The sequence below is a fragment of the Chiloscyllium plagiosum genome, chromosome 18 (genome assembly GCF_004010195.1).
Source record: "Chiloscyllium plagiosum isolate BGI_BamShark_2017 chromosome 18, ASM401019v2, whole genome shotgun sequence".
Taxonomy (NCBI): Eukaryota; Metazoa; Chordata; class Chondrichthyes; order Orectolobiformes; family Hemiscylliidae; genus Chiloscyllium; species Chiloscyllium plagiosum.
The window spans coordinates 19,858,901-19,879,219 of record NC_057727.1 but is presented as its reverse complement, the minus strand read 5'-3'; the positions used below and the strand labels follow the sequence as shown (position 1 = coordinate 19,879,219).

Below are 20,319 nucleotides of genomic sequence, written 5' to 3'. Positions count from 1 at the left end.
AGTATCTGAAACAGAGTAAACCATTATAATTTGTAATTTTGAGACGTTTAGTAGGCTGTGTGCTGTCAACCTTTTGTTAACCAGTTTGCAATATTTCATTTTGGGAATTATATTTATTACATATGCTCATATTTTAAATTGAAGTCCTGGATTAGCTGGAAAAGATTGTGAAATGGATTTGGCAATGAAAGGTACAGAAATTCCTCTATTATATTTTTGCCAAGTTCAAACTGGCAAAAGAAGGGGTCTGTCTTAATAATAAATTGGTTCCATATTGTATCATACCTGTTTTTCCAGACTACTGTGTACTGAAGCATTATACGTAGTTAATAATTGAAACAGAATGTAGTATTTTTCTCTAATATCTAAGGATTCAAAGCATACTCAAAGAATTTTACTTGTACAGTTTTAGTGTATTGGAAAAGTTATGATTAAAATAACACACACAGCTATAAATTATCCTCTCATTCTGTGAATGCTTTGGGCCTCTGGGTTTTCTGTTTTTTAAATTAAGTAGAGTCAGGCAGGCTGGCATATGTCTTTTCCATCAAGTACGTAAGAAATGTCATAAAATGATGAAGAATCTTGTTGCATTTTTAGTTAGGAAAGTCTAGCCAGCTTATAAGTTTGATACACAATTGTATTGACTTGAAATTGTTTTCATTTAGATTTTCACAATGTTGAATGCAAGAGAAATACAAAACACAGCCAAATGGTATTCTAGTATGTTTCCCAACTCAAATATTTTGGCTAATAAAATACAGTTGATTTTTACTTTGAAATTGTGTGTGTAAGGAAGGAATTTAGCTGCATTGTCTACAATTGGCATTCTCACTCAGGTCTAAAATTCTAGAAAATAATGCATGTTTATGGAGCAATATGTGTTCCTTTTAAGCACTGGGTTATAGGCATTTTGTTGTAATATTTTAAAGGCCAAGTTTATTTTATCATGAACTATTATCAGCTTGAGTTGGTGATTTCTCATCTGAGGCTTTGGGTTGTAGATTCAAGTCACACTTCAGTGCTCAAGCACATCGTCTAAGCATTCATTTTAGTGCATTGTAGGGTGTAGAATTTGAGATGATACGGTGACTGGTGCCTCACTTGGATGTTCGGTTATCCTTTTTTGAAGGGAACTGGTTCTCCTTATGTTGCAGACATCTAAATCAATAAGGTAATCTAGTTGTAGCTGTGGGACCTTGCTGTGTGCGAGCTGGCTGTTCTGTTTGCTAATAAAACAGTGACTATATTTCAAAAAATAATTCATTGGCTGTGAAGTGCGTTTAGATTTCCTATGGGTACTGATTGGCACTGTATAAGTACAATACAGATGAACAGCTAAAGTCAGTTCAATTTCCTTGTAGATTTTCAGTAGTGTTGTGGTATTATAGAACAAAGTGAGGGCCGAAGACAAGTGCTTGAATAAATGTTTAACCGTACAACTGGCAGAGATAGAGATTTCTGATATCTTTCTAAAGATAGATAAGTACTATGCGTAATTAAGTAAGTATTTGCATGCTTTTTATTTTTACTATTCATATGTTTAGGGTTTTAGAAAAGACCAAGGGATTATGTTAAATTTATGATAAAAGAACTTATTTGTATATTTATCAAATATTGTTCCAGCAGAAATTGCAAAGGTTTCAACAAACTATTCACAGATTTGGTATCCACATTTAAATAGTTGATTTAGATTGTGAGGAGTTGAGGCCCAAGCGCTGAGCTTGCAGCATCCCTGAGAATGACCACAATCCCATCTTCTCTAATTTCTTATGTGGAACTGTTGGATTTTTGGGGTTTATTACTGCAGTTACCGAATATAGGCAGCCAACCATTCACAAGAAATTTTTAGACAGTTTATTTAGCAACAGTTTAGATATGATACATTAGTTAAATAGAAAAAAGTATAAGATCTGAAACAGATTGAAGTGGAGAGGGAGCTTAAAACCTCTTTGGGTCTTCTTCCTCCCTTCCTTGCCCATCTTCCATCTAAAGGAGGTAACTGATTAATGAGCACTACAATCTGAGAGAATTATCCTCTGACTCCGATCACTTGTTGATGTACCTATTTTATGAGGGCTGGCAATCTACGCTCAAGCTTAGTAATATTTATTGTCATTTTCCTTTTTTTTAGAAATTGGTTATGCAATTTATGCAACAAGACACTAATCTCCAACAGGGTCCTGTTGAAAACCTTCTGAAAAGTCAAAAATGCCACAGCGTTTGCTCCCCCGTACCTATTCTGGTAATCACATCCTTGAATTCAAACATGATTGTCTAACATGATTTCCCTTTCTACATTCATGTTAACTCTGTCTAATAATGTCATTGTTTTCTAACGGTTGAGTTATCAAATTCTTTTTGTTGATTCTAGAATTTTCCCTACTTCTAATGTCAGGCTAACAAATTCTCCATTTTCTTTGCCCCATCTTAGAAGTAGTAAGGTGACATTTACTGCAGAAACTATTCCAGACTCGAAATTTTGAATGATGACCATCAATGTATTTACTGTCTCCACAACATTCTGGTGTGTGGATAATCCACCCAGGTGATTCATCAAGATTTAGTATCATTAATTTCTCCACTGTTACATTTGTTTCTTATTTCTAATTTCTTTCAGTTCCTTATTAACACTGGATTGAGTTAGTGTTGCTGGTTCTCCAGTTTTTCTGGGAGACTTGTTATCTTCCTTTATGAAGACAAATGCAAAGTATATATTTAGTTTCTCTGTCACCTCCTTATTCCCCATTATAAACTCTCCCTGTCTCTACAAGAAGTGGGCCAACATTTACTATTGCTAATCTTTTCATATTTACATGTCTACAGAAGCTTTTACAGTCTTTTTTAAAATGTTTCTCACTAATTGACTTTCATTTTCTATATTCCCTTCCTTCATCAGTCTCCTTTACCGAATTTTAAAATGACCCCAATCTTCAATCCTTTGGCAATCCTCCTTCTTTTAATAGAATAAAATCTTTGATGTATCCTGTTAGTCCCAGTTGGACCACTTTTCCTGTTGAGCTTTTTCTGTGATGCAGAGGAATCTATATTTGGTATAAACTGTATATTAATGCTTCTTAATGTATCCTTTGCAAACTAACATGGTAATTAAGTAGGCCATTTGACCTAAAAAAAATCAAATATCCTGTCTCCACTGCCTTCTGAAGCAGAGTGTTACAAAATCAAAGGGATTTTGGGTCCTTGTCAATAAGTAACTGAAGGCTCACATGCGAGTACAAAAAGCCATTAGAATGGCTAATGGCATGTTAGCATTTATCACAAGAGGATTTGAGCTTAGGAGTAGTAAAGTTTTCCTTCAATTTTATGAGTTTGGTTACACAACACCTGGAGTACGATGTATTTTGCTTTCCTTATCTCAGAATGCATATTTTTTGCCATTGAGAGAGTGCAGTGAAGGTTCACCAGACTTAATCCTTGGATGGCAGGACTGTTCAGCAAGAGAGATTGGGTAATCTAGGCCCATATTCTCTCGAGTTTTATAGAATGAAAGACAATGTGATTGAAATATATAAAATTCTTAAAAGGGTTATTCAAGGCAGATGTAGGTAAGATATTTCCCTTGGTTGAGGAGTGTATGGAAATAAAGGGGATGCCATTTTGGACTGAGATGAGGAGAAACATTTTTAATAGGTTGTTTGAATCTTTGGAGTTCTCTACCACAGAGAGCTGTGGAGACTCAGACTTTGAACATATTTAAATAGGGATTGATATATTTCTGATTACAGATGACATACAGGGTTATGTGGATAGTATGGGTAAAAGGAGTTGAATTGTTCAATCAGCCATGATTGTTATAAGCTTGGAGCAGCCTTGATGGACTGAATGGCCTTTTCTATTCTGGTCTTTTCCCTAGGGTGGGGAAGTTCAAAATTAGTGAGCATATTTTTAAGGTGAGAGGCGAAAGAGTTGAGAGAGACCTGAGGGGCTTTGTCACACAGGCTGGTGTGTTTGTGGAATGAACTGTCAGAGGAAATGATTGATGCAGATACAGTTGTAATATTTGGACAGGTACATGAACAGAGCTGGAAAAGCGCAGCAGGTCAGGCTGACCTGACTCCTTGGATGCTGCCTAACCTGCTGTGATTTTCCAGCAACACTTTTTCAGCTCTGATCTCCAGCATCTGCAGTCCTCACTTTCTCCCAGGTACATGAACAGGAAAAATTTGGAGGGATATGGGCCTAATGCAAGCAAGTATTTGTTTTAGTTTGGAAAACCTCGTTGCAGGGATAAGTTGGACTAAAGGGTCTGTTTCCGTGCTGTATGACTATATGACTCTATTCCTGTGTTCCCAAGTCTTTGCTCATCCCTGTCCTCCGAATTTTAAAACAGTGCCTTTGATTCACAAGAGGAAACATGCTTTCTACATACTCCTTGTCAAGATCTTTTAGGATCTTAGAACACAGAATCACAGAAGTGTTAAAGCACAGAGGAGGCTCTTCAGCCCATCTGAACCAAATGAACATCATGATTTAGTGTCATTCTCCTGCCTTTTCTCCATACCTTTGTACATTTATTCTATTTAAATAATCATCTAAATTCCTCTTGAATGCCTCAATTAAACTTCCTGGTAGTTTTTTCCACATCCAAACAACTTGTGTAAAAATATTTTCTATGCTCTGAACTTCATTTTCCACCTGTTCAAGCACTGCACCAATTTGTCTACGTCCTTTTGGAGTTTCACACTATTCTCCTCACAGATACCCATAAGACCCTTCCAAATTTCAAATCAGTCACTTCTCCCTCTTCCAATCTCTGATCAAAACAAGCCCTATCTGTCCAACCTTTCCTCACTATTTATTAATTTCTGATATCAATCGTCTAAAATGACTCCAATGCAATTGCATCATTCTCTAAACATAGAAAATAGCAGCAGCAGTAGGCCATTTAGCCCTTCAAATTGCTATGCATTCATTATGATCATGTTTAATTGTCTATCTCAATATGGTATTCCCACTTTCTCTCCAAACCCCTTGATGTCTCTAATATATAAAAATGCATGAATCTCTTTCCTGAACGTACTCAGTGACCTGGCTTCTAGAGCGTTCTTTGGTCACAAGTTTTACAGGTTGGCCACACTGGAGTGAAGAACTGTTTCCACACTGTAAGTAATCAAATCAAAAAATATGTGAGACTGTAAACTTGGCTCTAAATCCTCAACAAGGGGAAAATATCCTCCCTGCATCTAGTCTACACTACATGTGTAGTGTTTCCCACCCGCTCTCCTCCTCTAACCAAAACAAAAGACTGGTGTGTTGATAAGGTAAGGTTCTTTTTTTTGTCATGCGATTGGTAAAATTTTTTTCATTTTTTTTCTTTTTTCATTTATCTATGATTTGATAATATAGATAGATTAAGTTAAACTTATGAGTAAAATTGGCAGGAGATTCCAGACCCATGTTATGCTTCTGTTGCTCAATGTGTGAGCTCAGGGACACAACATGTGCCTGACTCCTTGACGTGCAGGAAGTGTGTCCAGCAGCAGTGCTTGTTAAACCGCATGATGGCTCCGGAGCTGCAGATGGACTCTCCTTGGAGCATTTGCGATACTGAGGAGGTCATGGTGAGCACGTTTAGCGAATTGGTCACACTGCAGAGATAGTAATGTCAGGATTGCTACCAGTACCACATTCTAGTCTGAGTAGGATCGGCAGGATGAATGAGTGGCTTGAGGAATGGTGCAAGAGAGAGGGATTCACATTTTTGGGACAATGGACCAGTTCTGGGGTAGGTGGAACTATTACAAATCAGATGGTGTACACCTGGGCAGGCCTGGAACCAGTGTCCTCGGAGGCACCTTTGCTCACACTATTGGGGAGGGTTTAAATTAATTTGGCAGGGGAATGGGAACCAAATGAGGAGGTTAGTGGACAGTAAGGAGGTAGTAACTAAAGCCTGTAAGGAACTAGATAATGAAGTCAGTAGGCAGGGAGCAGATGATGAACGCAAAGGGACAGGAGGCCTGAGGTGCATTTCTTTTAATGTGAGAAGTGTTTTGGTAAGGCAGATGACCTTCGTGCTTGGATTAGCACCTGGGAGATTGATGTTATTGCTATTGCTGAGACTTCGTTGAGAGAAGAGCAAGATTGGCAATGAAATATCCCAGGATATAGATGCTTCAGGCGGGATAGAGAGGGAGTAAGAGTGGTGAGGGTGTTCATTATTGATCAGAGAGGATATCACAGCTGTGCTGAAGAAGGGCACAATGGAGGACTCTAGCAGTGGGGCAATATGGCAGGGCTCAGAAATAGGAAGGGTGCGGTAACAATGTTGGGGCTGTACTACAGGCCTCCCAACAGTGAGTGTGAGATAGAGATACAAGTATGTAGAAAGATTATGGAAAGATGTGTGAGCAACAGGGTGGTGGTGATGGGAGATTTTAATTTTCCCAACATTGATTGGAATTCACTTAGTGTTAGAGGCTGAGATTGAGCAGAATCTGTAAGGAGCATTCAGGAGGCTTTTATAGAGTAGTATGTAAATCCAGGAAAGGGCCATATTGGACCTGGTATTGGGAAATGAGCCCAACCAGGTGTTTGAAGTTTCAGTAGTGGATTACTTTGGGAATAGCGATCACAATTCCGTAAGTTTTACTCATGGACAAAGATGAAAGTGATCCTGAAGGAAGAGTGCTAATATAGGGGAAGGAGAAAGTGAGGACTGTAGATGCTGGAGATCAGAGTCGAGAGTATGGTGCTGGAAAAACTCAGCAGGTCAGGCAGTATCTGAGGAGCAGGAGAATCGACATTTCGGGCATAAGCCCTTCATCAGGAATGGGGGAAGGCCATCAAGAGCAAAATTCGGCAGGAGCTTGGGAATGTGGATTGGGAGCAGCTGTTTGAGGGTAAATCCACATTTAGCATGTGGGAGCCATTTAAAGAGAGGTGAATTGAGTGCAGGACAGACATGTCCTTGTGAAAATGAGGGAAAAGAAAGGCAGGATAAGGGAACTATAGATGACAGATGAAATTGTGAGACTAGCTAAGAGGAAAAAGGAAGCATACATAAGGCGACTGAAAACGGATAAAGCTTTGGAAGAATATCGGGAAAGTAGGACCAACCTGGAATGAGGAATTAAGAGGGCTTAAAGGGGTCATGAAATATCTTTAGCAAATAGGGTTAAGGAAAATCCCAAAGTGTTTTATTTGTTTATAAGGAGCAAGAGGATAACTAGAGAAAGATTGGCCCACTCAAGGACAGAGAAGGAAAATGATGTGTGGTGTCAGAGAAAATGGGTAAGATTCTTAATGATTACTTTGCATTGATATTCACCGAGGAGAGGGACTTGATGGATGTTGAGGTTAGAGATTGATGCTTGATTACTCTAGGTCAAATCGGCATAAGAAGGGAGGAAGTGTTAGGTATTCTAAAAGGCATTAAGGTGGACAAATCCTCAGACCTGAACACGGTGAAGTCCCGGAGGACTGGAGAATTGCTGATGTTGCACCATGTTTAAGAAGGGTAGCAAGGATAATCCAGGTAATTAATAGAATTCTTTGAGGAAGTGACAAATCTATTTCATTGGTGCCAATACGGACCATGACAGCTCACTGTTCACCCTCCCTCTTTAGAATGTCCTGCAGCTGATCTGAGACATCCCTGACCCGTGCACCTGGGAGGCAACATATCACTCGCGAGTTTCATTTCGACCACCGAACCCCGATCTACTCTCCTTACAATTGAATCCCCTATGTCCATAGCCCTTCCACTCTTTTTTTCCCACCCTTCTACAGCAGAGCCAGCCAAGGTGCGATGAACCTGGCTACTGCTGCCTTCCCCTGGTGAGCCATCTCGCCCAACAACATCCAAAACTGTTTATCTGTTTTGGAGGGAGATGACTGCAAGGGACACCTGCACTGCCTTCCTACTCTTTGTCTATCTTTTGGTCACCTATTCCCCTTCTCCCTCAGCAATCCTAATCTGCAGTGTGATCATGTTATCCACAACCTCCTCAGCATCATGGATGCTCTAAAGTGAGTCCATCCGCAGATGCAGAGCTGTCATACAGCCTAATGTGAGCTGCAGGTGGACACATTTCCTGCACGTGAGCGAGTCAGGGACATCAGCCGCTTCCCTGAGCTCCCACGTTGAGCAAGAGCAGCATAATCCTGGTGTGGGGTCTCCTGCCATTTTTACTATTAAGCTTAACTTAGTCCAACTATAATACCAAAATGTAGATAAATGTAAAAAGAAAACATTTTTACTAATCACACTTCTTTCCAGCACACGATAAAAAAGAAAAACAAAAATCTTACCTTACCAACACACTGCAGTCTTTTTTTTTGGTTCAAGGAGGAGAGCTGGTGGGAGACATTACATGTGTCATGTCCTGGGTTTAACCACTGTCCAAATGTGTCTGTTTTGGAAGATCCAATTCAAAAGCAAACTTTACAGTAAATGGAAAAGCCCTGGGGAAGCTTGATATACAGAGAGATCTAGGTGTTCAGGTTCATTGCACCCTGAAAATGGCAATGCAGGTTGATAGAATGGTCAAGAAAGCATAGGGCATGCTTTCTTTCATTGGACTGGATTCTGAGTATAAAAGTTGACAGATCATGTTACAGTTGCGTAGGACTTTGTTTCAGCCATATTTGGAATACCGCGTATACAGTTCTAGTCGCCACATTAGGTTTTGACAGAGGATGTGGATCAGCGCAGGCTTGGAGGTCCAAAGGGACTGTTCCTGTACTGTAAGTTTCTTTGTAATTTGTTCTAGTCTTTGTAATGCTTTTAGAATTTTAGATCTCCCTTCATTCTTCTCATTTGTGTCAACCATACGCTTGGAGTTTTGTATTGGTTCCCTCATTCAAGTTCTTTACTCATATCATGAATACTTGAGATCCAAGTAATGATCCCTGCAATGCACCACTAGTCACTGCATGGCACCTGGAAAATCACCCAATTTATCCCTCTTTCTGTTTCTGGTCTGTCAACCAGTTCTCAGTCCATGCTGGTATATTACCCCCAAACTGTGTGTTTTAACTTGGTGCCCACTAGCCTCCCACGAGCGATCTGATCTAGAAGTCTTTTTGAAATCCAAATATACCAAGTCCACTGGTTTTCCCTTATCGACTTTACTAATTACATCTTCTAAACTCTAGTGGATTAGTTAAGCATCATTCCTCCTTCATAAACCCATGCTGACTTTGGCTAACCCTTTGCTTTCACTGGGTCAAAATCCTAGAATTCCCACCCTAATAGCATTGTGGGTCTGCAGCGGGTCAAGAAAGCAGCTCGCCACCACCTTCTCAAGGGCAACTGGAGATGGGCAATAAATGCTGGCCCATCAGTGCCACCCACATCCCAGTAAAAAAGTGTCTGTTATCATTTATAATAGGCTTCAATATTTCTCCACTAAGGATGTTAGGCTAACTGGCCTGTAATTCTTTCTTTCTCTCACCATTTTAAATAGTTGGCCTATGTTTGCCATCCTCCAATCTATCGAACCTGCTTCAGACTTTCTAGGCTGGAGACCAGTGCAGGGAAGTGAGCCCCAGAGCGGAGGGAAAGCGATTCCAGGAACAGAGGCCAGCGTGGGGGAAGAAATTGCCGGAGCAGAGACAGGCGCAGGGCAAGCGAGTCCCGGAGCAGAGGTCAGTGCAAAGGGAAAGTAAGTCCTCGAACAGAGGCTGTCACAGGAAAGGTGAGGCCCAGACCAGAGGCCAGCGTTGGTGGAAAGCGATCCCCGAAGCAAAGGCTGATGTGGGGAGTAGCGAGCCCTAACGCAGAAGGCAGCACATGGAAGTGAGTTCTGGAACAGTGGCTGGTGTGGGGGAAGAGAATCTTGGAGCGGAGGCCACAGTGGGGAAGTGAGTCCCAGAGAAAACCTACCTTGGAGCAGCTCAGAGCCAGTGCGACATGGACTCAAGTCTTGGGGCAAGCGGGGACAGTTTGCTTTACCTTATTTTTGCCAACTGCTGGCAATATGTCCCTTCTTATTCTCAATCCTTTCATGAATGGGGACCGTTTGTTCCTTTCTACTCTGTCCAAACCCTTTATGATTTTAACACCTCTATCAAATCTTCTGTCAACCTTCTTTTCTCCAAGAAAAACAGATTGTAGAAGTTTTGACTTCTTCGTAACTGGAGGTCCTCATCCAGAACCAACATTGTGAACCTTTTCTGACTTTCGCCAATGTCTTCACATTTTTGCTGTAGTGTGATACACAGAAGTAGATGCATTATTACAGCTGAGGCCAAACTTGGTGACTTATGGAAGTCCAACATAACTGCCTTCCTCTTGTACTCTGATAATTGTCCTCAGACCTCAGCAAAGGCCTTACCTTCATCCCCCTCTGTTCCCGGATCAACGAATTCAATGCGCGTTGTGACATCGAACACTTCTTCCATGGCCTCCACCTCCGGGCTTACTTTTTCCCCAAGTCTCCCGCCTACCTTCCGAGGATCCCTTCTACCTCCAACACACCCCATCCACCTGGACACCCTGTGCTGGTCCTCGATCTCTTTATTTCCAACTGTTGCCAGGGCATTGACCACCTCAACCTGTCCAACACCCTCACACACTCTAGCTTCTCACCCCCACAACGCCCTCCATTCCCTTCGTTCCAACCCCAACCTCACCATCAAACAAGCGGACGGGGGAGGGGCGCAGTGGTAGTTTGGCGCACTGACCTCTACACCACTGAAGCCAGGCGTCAATTCGAAGACACCTCCTCCTACTGCCCCCTCAATCACCTCACTTCCCATCACCAAACCATCTCCCAGACTGTACACACCCTCATCACCTCATGGGATCTCCCACCCATAGCTTCCAGCCTCAAAGTTCAGGAACCCCACACTGCCTAGTTCTACCTCCTACTGAAGTTCCACAAGCCTGACTAACCCTGCTGATCCATTGTCTCGGCCTGCTCCTGCTCCACCGAACTCATCTCCATGTACCTTGATACTGTCCTATCTCCCCGGTCCAGGAACTCCCTACATACGTTTGGGACACCACCCACAGCCTCCACCTCCTCCAAGATTTTCGTTTCCCTGGCCCCCAATGCCTCATCTTCACTGTGGACATCCAGTTCCTATACACCTCCATCTGCCATGGCCATTTCTTCCTCTCCCGACATCCCCACTAGTACCCTTCCACTGACACTCTCATTTGTTTGGCTGAACTGGTCCTCATAATCAATAATTTCACCTTTGCATCCTCCCATTTCCTCCAGACGAAAGGGCATCTGCATGGGCCCCAGCTATGCCTGTCTCTTTGTCGGTTACGTGGAACAGTCCATCTTCTGTAGTTACACTGGCACTATTCCCCACCTTTTCCTCTGTTACATTGATGACTGTATTGGTGCCATCTTGTGCTCCCATGAGGAGGCTGAACAGTTCATCAACTTCACCAACACATTCCATCCCGACCTTAAATTCACCTTAAAATCTCTGACACCTCCCTCCCTTCCTGGACCTCTCCATCTCCATCAATGGTGACCGACTCAACACTGACATCTTCTACAAACCCCCAACCCACACAGCTACCTGGACTTCAGCTCCTCCTACCCTGCCTTCGGTTAAAACGCTATCCCTTATTCCCAATTTCTTGGCCTCCACCGCATCTGCTCCCAGGAGGACCAATTCCACCACGGAACACACCAGATGGCCTCCTTCTTTAAAGACCCCAATTTCCCCTCCCATGTGTTTGATGATGCCCACAGTGCATCTCATCCACCTCTGCCCTTGAATCCCATCCCTCCAACCTCAACAAGAACAGAACCTCCCTGGTCCTCACCTTTTCCCCCACCAACCACTATGTACATCACATCATCCTCCGCCATTTCTGCCATCTACAAACGGAACCCACCAGCAGAGATATATTTCCCTCCCTATCCGCTTTCCGTAAAGACCATTCCCTCCGCGACTCCCTTGTCACGTCCATGCCCCCCACCAACCCATCCTCCTCTCCCGGCACCTTCCCTGCCACCGCAGGAATTGTAAAAGTTGCGCCTACACCACCCTCTCACCTCTGGCCAAGGCCCCAAAGGAGCCTTCCACATTCATCAGTGTTTTATCCGCACTTCCACACATTTCATTTATTGTATTTGTTGCTACCAATGCGGTCTACATTGGGGAGCCAGGACGCCTACTTGCAGAGCACTTCAGAGGACATCTCCAGGACACCCACACCAACCAACCCCACCACTCCATGGCCAAATACTTTAACTCCCTCTCCCACTCCCCCAAGTACATATAGGTCCTGGGCCTCCTCCATCGCCACTCCTTAACCACCCAACATCTGGAGGACGAACGCCTCATCTCCTGCCTTGGGACCTTCCAACCCCACGGCATCAATGTGGATTTCACCAGTCTCCTCATTTCCCCTCCCAGTTCCAGCCTTCCAACTCGGCACCACCCTCATGACCTGTCCTGCCTGACCATCTTCTTCTCCTCTAGAGAATTGGAGTGAAGTGATAATAAAAAGGAGCATTTTCATTTTATAGTCTAACTTGCTTAGCCCTTTACCCCTTTTATCCTAAATTAGATTCCACCTGCATTTTAGCTTCAGCTGCAGATTAGAAAGTATCCTTGTTTCAAAGCTCACTGTGATATTGGGGAGGTTAGGGCTCATGGTCATGCACAAAATAGGCTTTACCGTAATCATTGTGAAATTTTATTGACCAATTAAAACAACATGATGAATTGCTTAAAGCTGCTGTCAGTGTGGAGACATCTGCTGTAGGTGACGTGGCATTGTGAATCCCTGTAAATTCTATTTAGTTTCTAAAAGCACAAAACACAATTCATTACCAAATCCATTCTATGGAAAAACAACTATGTCAAAATATCAAAATATGATGGTGTAATACAAAGAGATTGCAACTTCTGCATATGCATGATTTTGTATATTTGCAGTGCTTAGTGGTTTTTTCCTCTTTCGTGACCCTTTGGTGTTTGCTGATGACTAACTTTATGAACATGGGCTGTTATTACATTTTAGTGTTTGATGACATGGATATGAAAAGAGTAACTATGATGATATAATTTCTACAACTTGATCAACATGTACTTTCTTGGAACTCTGTGCCATCTACTCTGCCAGGGAAATGAAGCTTATAACAGCGTGAAATGTGTATAGAAATGTGTGCCCCGTTTCATATGGCAAATCACTTGACTTGTCTTAATTAGAATGAGTGACAGAATTGAATTAACATGTCTATAGTGCCTTAACAGATTTCTCAGTCACCCCAAAGTATCTGATATATGTTGTAAAGTGGAGGTTGACTCCCCTCTGAGAACTAAAACTGAAATACCCAAAGAGGAACACCTCACCCTATAATCTCTAAACTGAGTGTGAAAAGTGGTGTAACTAAAGCAACTTCTAGTGGTTAAATAAAATAAATGCCTGACACTCACTTTAAAATCAACAAGTAATAATTTATTTATCTCACTGTAACAGTGAACAAATTAACTAAACTAAACTATTAACAAACCAAATAATTCACTTCTACCTACAGTAGTCCCCCTGCACCTGCGGGGGATATGATCCAAGACTTATTGTGGAAGCCGGAAACTGCAGATAGGAGCGAGCCCATTCATTTAAATGGGAACTGTACCTTCCCAGCAGTCTGCTGGTCCCTGGTTCTGGAACGTTCCTATAATATGTTCGGGCCATGGTAGACTGTGGGTAACTGAAACTGTGGAAATGATTCCGCAGATGTGGGGGTCACGCTGTAACTAACTGTTCTCAAATAAAGCAAGATTCTAATGGTATGCTATTCCAGTAGTTATAAGAACTACTCTTAAATTAAAAAAACAGTTTAGTCTCTCGAAATTATAGCCAGGTTATGTGTCTTCCGGAATGTTCTGTGCCTTCTCCATCGATTCTTAGAGTCATAGAGATGTACAGCATGGAAACAGACCCTTCGGTCCAACTCTGGCAGGTGAGAACAGTAGCCTTCTGATGGTAAAATAGTGAGCCTGTTTGCCAGACTCCAGTAAAGAGGGGGCTTCAAGCAACTCCAAGCTGAGGATGATTGTGGCATGATGCAGGAGAGGGAGTGACCACTGCAAGCTATAATTTTACCTCAACCTCTGACTCCTCTCCTTGCAGGTCCAACCTCCTAATTCCCAATGTCTAAATGTCATCTCCCTGCCCCACTTGCTTAGATGTTGTTGTGTCACCAGCAGTTTCAGCCTCTTCACTTCAGTGGCTGTCAGCTCAAGATTGGGATCCAAAATTGTAATGATATTGTCATTTGTTTGGTAATTTAGCAATCCAGGTATTACTCTGGAGAGCTAGGTTTGAATTCCCAACACATCAGATGGAGAAAATCAAATTCAAAAATCTGAAATTAAAGTTGACGATGACCATGAAAACGTTGTTGTAAAAATCCGTCAGTGTCATTAATGTTCCTCTGAGAAAGAAACCTGATGTCCTTCCCTGGTGTGGGTGACGTGACTCTACCCACAGAAATGTGGTTGACTTATTACTGCTCCTTAAAGTGGCTGAGCAAGCAATCCAATTGTAGCAAACGACTAAAACATTTTGAAGAAGGAACAAAACTGGGCGGTCTACCTGGCATCGACCCAGACATCAGAAACAACAATGGCAAACTCAACTTCGTTGATCTTTTAAAGCCTTCTTTACTAATACCTAAGGGATAGTGCTAAAATTTGGAGAGCTCAATCACAGATTAGACAATTAACAGCCTGACATGGTCATTTTTACAGAACCATAACTTACACACACTGTTCCAAACAGCACCATTACCAACCCTGGATATGTCTTATTGTACTGCAGGACAGATTCAGCAGAGGTAATGAGAGGGAGGAAGGGGTTGCTCTCAGGGTCTTCAAGTCAAAAATGAACAAGGCAACCTCCTACAGATTATCACATACTACTCCCCCCATGTTAAACACTGGATGGGGGGAATCAAGAGAGGCTCGGCTGCACCACTATTGATCAAGCTGGTCTAGTCCTACAGGGCATAGCTACTCGATCTGTTTTGCAGCGGGTGATGAAGGAACCAACAAGTTGGAAATACATGCTTGATCTCATCCTTGCAAATCTGTATGCTACAGGTACATCAGTCCATGACTGCATTGAGAGAGGTGATGACCACACAGTCCTTTTGGAGACATATTATTGTCTTCATATTGACTTCCACCATGCTAAATGGGATAGACTTCAAACAAATCTAGCAACTTAAATCTTCATATCCATGAGGCACTAAGAGCTTCAGCAGTAGCAGAATTGTACTTGAACACAATCTGCAATCTCATGGCCTTGCATATTCCCTACCGTACTATTAGCATCAAACCAGAGGATCAGTCCTGGTTCAATGTAGAGTACAGGAGGGCATTCCAGGAATAGAACTAAAAGTACCTAAAAATGAGATGTCAAACTGGTGAAGCTACAACACAGGGCTAGTTGCATGCCAAACAATGTCTGCAACAAGTGATAGGTGGGCCAAGCAACACATCTAAACTCTGCAGTTGTGCCACATCTCGTCGAGAAAGTTGGTGGACAATTAAACAATTTGATGGAGAATGTGGTTTCACAATTACTGCCATCTTCAGTGATGGGAGTGCCCAGCACATCAGTGCAAAAAGATAAGGCTGAAGAATTTGTCATAAATTTCAGCCAAAAGTGCCAAGTGGATGATCTATCTCAGCCTCCTCCAGAGCCCACCAGCATCACACATGCTAGTTTGCAGCCAATTCATTTCACTCCCTGTGATACCAAGAAACTGCTTAAGAGACTGTAATGTGTATGGGCCCTGACAACATTCCAGAAACAGTACTGATTACTTGTGCTCCAGAACTTGCTGCACCGCTAGCCAATCTGTTCCTGGATAGCTATGACTCAGGCATTTATCCAACAATGAGGAAAGTCGACTTGGTGTGTCCTGTGCACAAAAAAATGATACAAATAACCTGGCCAATTACTGTCCCATCAGTATACTCTTGATCAGTGGTAAAATGATGGAAGGAGTACAACACTATTATCTAGCAGCATTTGCTTAACGATAACTTGCACATTGATGCTCAGTTGGAGCTTTCACCTCCTGACCTCACTGCAGTCTTATTGCAAATGTGTATAAAAGAACTGAACTCTAGAGGGATTTGAGAGTGATTGCCCATGATATGAATGAATGTAGCATCAAGGAGCCCTAGCAATTTTACAGTCAATGGGAATTGAGGAATTCTCCTCACTGGATGGAGTCATACCTAGCACAAAGGAACGTAGTTGTGGTCATTGGTCAGTCAGTTATCACAGCTCCTGGCCATAATGCAAGGGTTCCTCAGGGTAGAGTCTTCGGCCTAACTATCTTCAGCTTCCTTCCATCATAAGATCAGAAGTCGGGACCTCCACTGATAATTGCAGAATGTCCAGCACCATTCACGACTCCTTGAATATTGAAGCAGCAGACATTCAAGTTCTGCAAGACTTGGACAAGACCCAGGTTTAGACTGACAAGTAACATTCGTGCCTAACAGCGTCAGGCAGTGACTGTCTCTAAGAGAGAATCTTGCCTCTCCTCCTTGACATTGATGGCATTACTTTCGCTGAATCAACCACTATTATCCTGGGCTTACCATTAATGAAAAGCTGAATTTAGTGTGGTTACAATCGCAGGTCAGAGGCTAAGAATCCTGCTGCTAGTGACTTACCTCCTCAAGATCTGGCAAGCTTGCGAGTTATTGTTAGTTGGGTGTGTCGTGTGTGTCATACTGCAACCCCAACATTGTGGAAAAATTGGGAAATCCCAGCCACTCTGCCAGCCTTGATTATCTGCAGAAGGCCTGGTTTGGAGTACAAAACAGCAACATTCTGACCTAAAGATGAGTGTGCTAGTTTCCAAGCTATTCAGTAAGCCTCATCAATAAGTATTGGGCATTAAATTTGGAAAGACTACTTTGATCTTACAATACAGATAATTCAAATAGGAATGCTAGGAATAGACATTCATCTTTCATCTCTGGTATCTGAATTCTTATCCATTGCTGAAAATCTTTGAGCTTGCTGATTACAAGGAGGTGTGAGCTGGCAGACTTAATCCAGTTCTTCATGGATATGCCCCTAAAGCAGAAAATATTTCAGCACAGATTGGCAAACTGAGAAGCCACAGCCTTATGACGAAAATAGGAACATTTGCAAGTTCACTAAGGAGTTATTTGTTCTGCAGATGGGATAATGGCAGAATTTGAAGGAGTCGAAGAGAAAGTTTTATTCTGCATATGGCTGGACCATACCTAAGCTTTAAATGCTTTCTACTAGTTCTTGGTCCCTGAAGTGGCAATGTATGCTGTGCCGGTTGGGTTTTCTAGTAGACCATCTACTGGCACTATCCTCCCATATCTTAATGTGCAAAGGTTTAAAGGGAAGTGGGAAACAGAAGGCTCCCTTGGACTAGAAACAAAGGATTTCCTTTCCATTGAATCTGAAAGAACAAGATCTGTATTTTGAAGGCTGTTGTGCCATGAAATCTTAATTTTTTTTCAAAAGATATTAGATTAGATTATTAGATTACAGTGTGGAAACAGGCCCTTCGGCCCAACAAGTCCACACCGACCCGCCGAAGCGCAACCCACCCCCCACATTTACCCCTTCACCTAACACTACGGGCAATTTAGCATGGCCATTCACCTAACCTGCACATTTTTTTGGATTGTGGGAGGAAACCGGAGCACCCGGAGGAAACCCACGCAGACACGGGGAGAATGTGCAAACTCCACACAGAGAGTCGCCTGAGACGGGAATTGAACCCGGGTCTCTGGCGCTGTGAGGCTGCAGTGCTAACCACTGTGCCACTGTGCCGCCCATACTATTGGATTATTCCACCAATGGATTATTCAGATGATGTATGAAATATTTCTTGACCTAGCATTAGATTCCTGGTGCATTTTCAACCAATGTAATTTCACCCAGTTATGATGACAATTAATCTTGAAATATTAACATCTCTGCCATAAATGATATTTTATTTAGTGAAATAAGAATGCTTGAAGAAAGGTAAGATTGAATTTTCCATCTTAGAGAAGACAACATACTGCTACGTAATTGATAATATATGGTGTGTAACATTAGAAAAGTTAAACAAACCTTTGTACATGAAAACAGGGATATATAAATTGTACAATATTGTTACTATTTGTGGACAAATAAAATGTCAACTTCAGCACAACCTTAACATTCTGCTACTTAAATACAGCATTTGCAAAAGTAAGCTTAATAAAAAGTTACGCAAAGTTATTGTGAATAAAAGTCTAAGCAGCATAAGTATACAATTTCATGGAAAGTTAGATTATTTAGGTGGAATCTTTATTGTGAGTTCTCAGTCATAGTTATAGAGATGTACGGCACGGAAACTTGTCCATGCCGATCAGATATCCCAACCCAATCGTAACTGTTAAGTATGACAATTTGAGAAATGAGTTTTCTGAAAATTTTTGAACATGTTAGGTAGAAACGTGCAGTATAGGAAGAATGAATCTAAATACATTTAATTTCCTATGTTTCATAGAATACTTCTGTGAGAACCTAATGTTTTGTTTTTGATATTTGCTCATTTTCTTCTACATCAGTTTAATAATGTGATTTTCTTTTAAAACATGTGCATTACATAACATTATTACATATATATTGATTGTAATTCAATCTTGACTGTACAGTCTTAGAGGTATGTGATAGTCAGAATTGTTTGCATGCATAAAGTGAAAGGAGACTTGACAATAGCTAGACTAAAGGACAAATGTGGCATAATTGATGTAGAACATATGATTAAATAAATGGAGGCTGAAATTAGATTTTTAACTTTGAGCTTGTTTTTTACTGGAGGCACGCAAGTATGATTTTCAACATTCATTCTTTGCAACTGGATCTTCTCCACATTATGCTGTGATGCCACCCCATTCTCCTTTATGTGCAAGAAGATTCCTGTGTTCACTTCTGCCTGAAGTCAGTCTTTTCTCAAATATAAGTGTACATCATGAGTATTTTTGTAATCTAGGTGTTATCAACACTTATCAAATTACAACGGAAAAGTTGTAATATATGCAATTGGCTCATGTGCTCATCCCTATGGCTGTCAATTTGGCATGCCCCATGTAAGGGGGTCCTTTATTATGGGATGATCCATTTCATGGTTCTGTTCAAAAATGTACATTGTTTTGCATTAAGTCTTGCAATGAAATGCTAACTAGCTTTAAAACGATGTCTTTTTCCGTTATTGTCACAAGTGGTGATAAAGCTAATTCATTCATTTAATTCAAACTGATAGAACCAATTGTTTCTCTTTGTCCCTGTGGAAATGCATTTTCCAAATACTTGTTTTAAAAAGTTAGTCGAAATTAAAAATAAAATTCATTTTGACTTCCAATCTCAGAATGTACCATCTTTTTGTAGGCAGATTTTGATAAAGAAATTGACAGTCGAGTGAAAACAACATGACATTTGTTTGCTTTTGTGGTTTAGACAAATTATGCAATAGGTAGATGAGATGCATAATTACTTTTGAAGCTATTATTAATTCGTTACATGGATAATAGCTAGTAATTGATTAGACTTTCTGGTTCTCCATCAGGTGGTGACATTGGTATTCCAAACAGTCCAGGGGCTCCTTGGGTTTCAACAATTGGTGCGGGATTCTGTTCACCAAAATCTAAATTTCGGAGACGAGGGAAGCAGACATAGATATACATGCTGAAAGGGCGTCTCAGCATATTTTTCTCAAGCCGTATATATGTCAGATGGTTTGGGTTTGTGATATCAATTGCTGGGCACATCAAGGTAATATTAAGTGCTGTGAAAGGAAAAAAATATGATTACTAACCCAATAAAATATTCCCTAAACATTTAATGACAAAATATTCAAATTAATAAATGTTAGCATATTGCATATTTTTTGCATTCTTATTCTATATTTTTGGACTATAAGTCAAAACTTGAGAGGAACCTCATTAGTGTAATTTTTAAATAGGACAGCAGTGAATAAGCTACTTAATTATTTGAGTGCAGTTGAATTATTCAGATTCTTTGCCTCCATGTATAGTAGAAGTACATAAATATTGCATTTGTTTAATCAGTCGTTTGACTATGCACACCAAGCAGATCCAAGATTTGATGCTTTTTTATCTGGGAAATTAACTGATGTATTGGTTTAGGCATTATAATTTGCCTCAATTTCCTTGACTTAATTAGTTACCTGGTTTCTACGTCTGCCACCTTGCCAAAATGTCTTAAGGTATAAATGGCATTCCAATGTGATTATGATCAAGATGAACTATCCCACCTTGATTTTCTTAATCTGCCTGTAGTCTTTGACATGATTGACCACAAAAAGCAGTATATTT

General features: G+C 41.2%; 1 protein-coding gene and 1 long non-coding RNA gene across 2 annotated transcripts in view; one reads left to right on the top strand and one right to left on the bottom strand.

Annotated features, from left to right (window-relative positions):
- LOC122558930 overlaps window positions 1–20,319 on the top strand; it is a 269,987-nt gene that overhangs the window by 19,675 nt on the left and 229,993 nt on the right. The gene's annotated exons all lie outside the window — the stretch shown is intronic.
- Window positions 18,138–20,319, bottom strand: part of omd (osteomodulin) — a 35,793-nt gene continuing 33,611 nt past the window's right edge. The window contains exon 3 of the mRNA XM_043707888.1: window positions 18,138–19,769. Coding sequence (XP_043563823.1) covers window positions 19,516–19,769 — 254 coding nt within the window. The 3' untranslated portion in view covers window positions 18,138–19,515. The remainder of the gene's footprint in view (window positions 19,770–20,319) is intronic.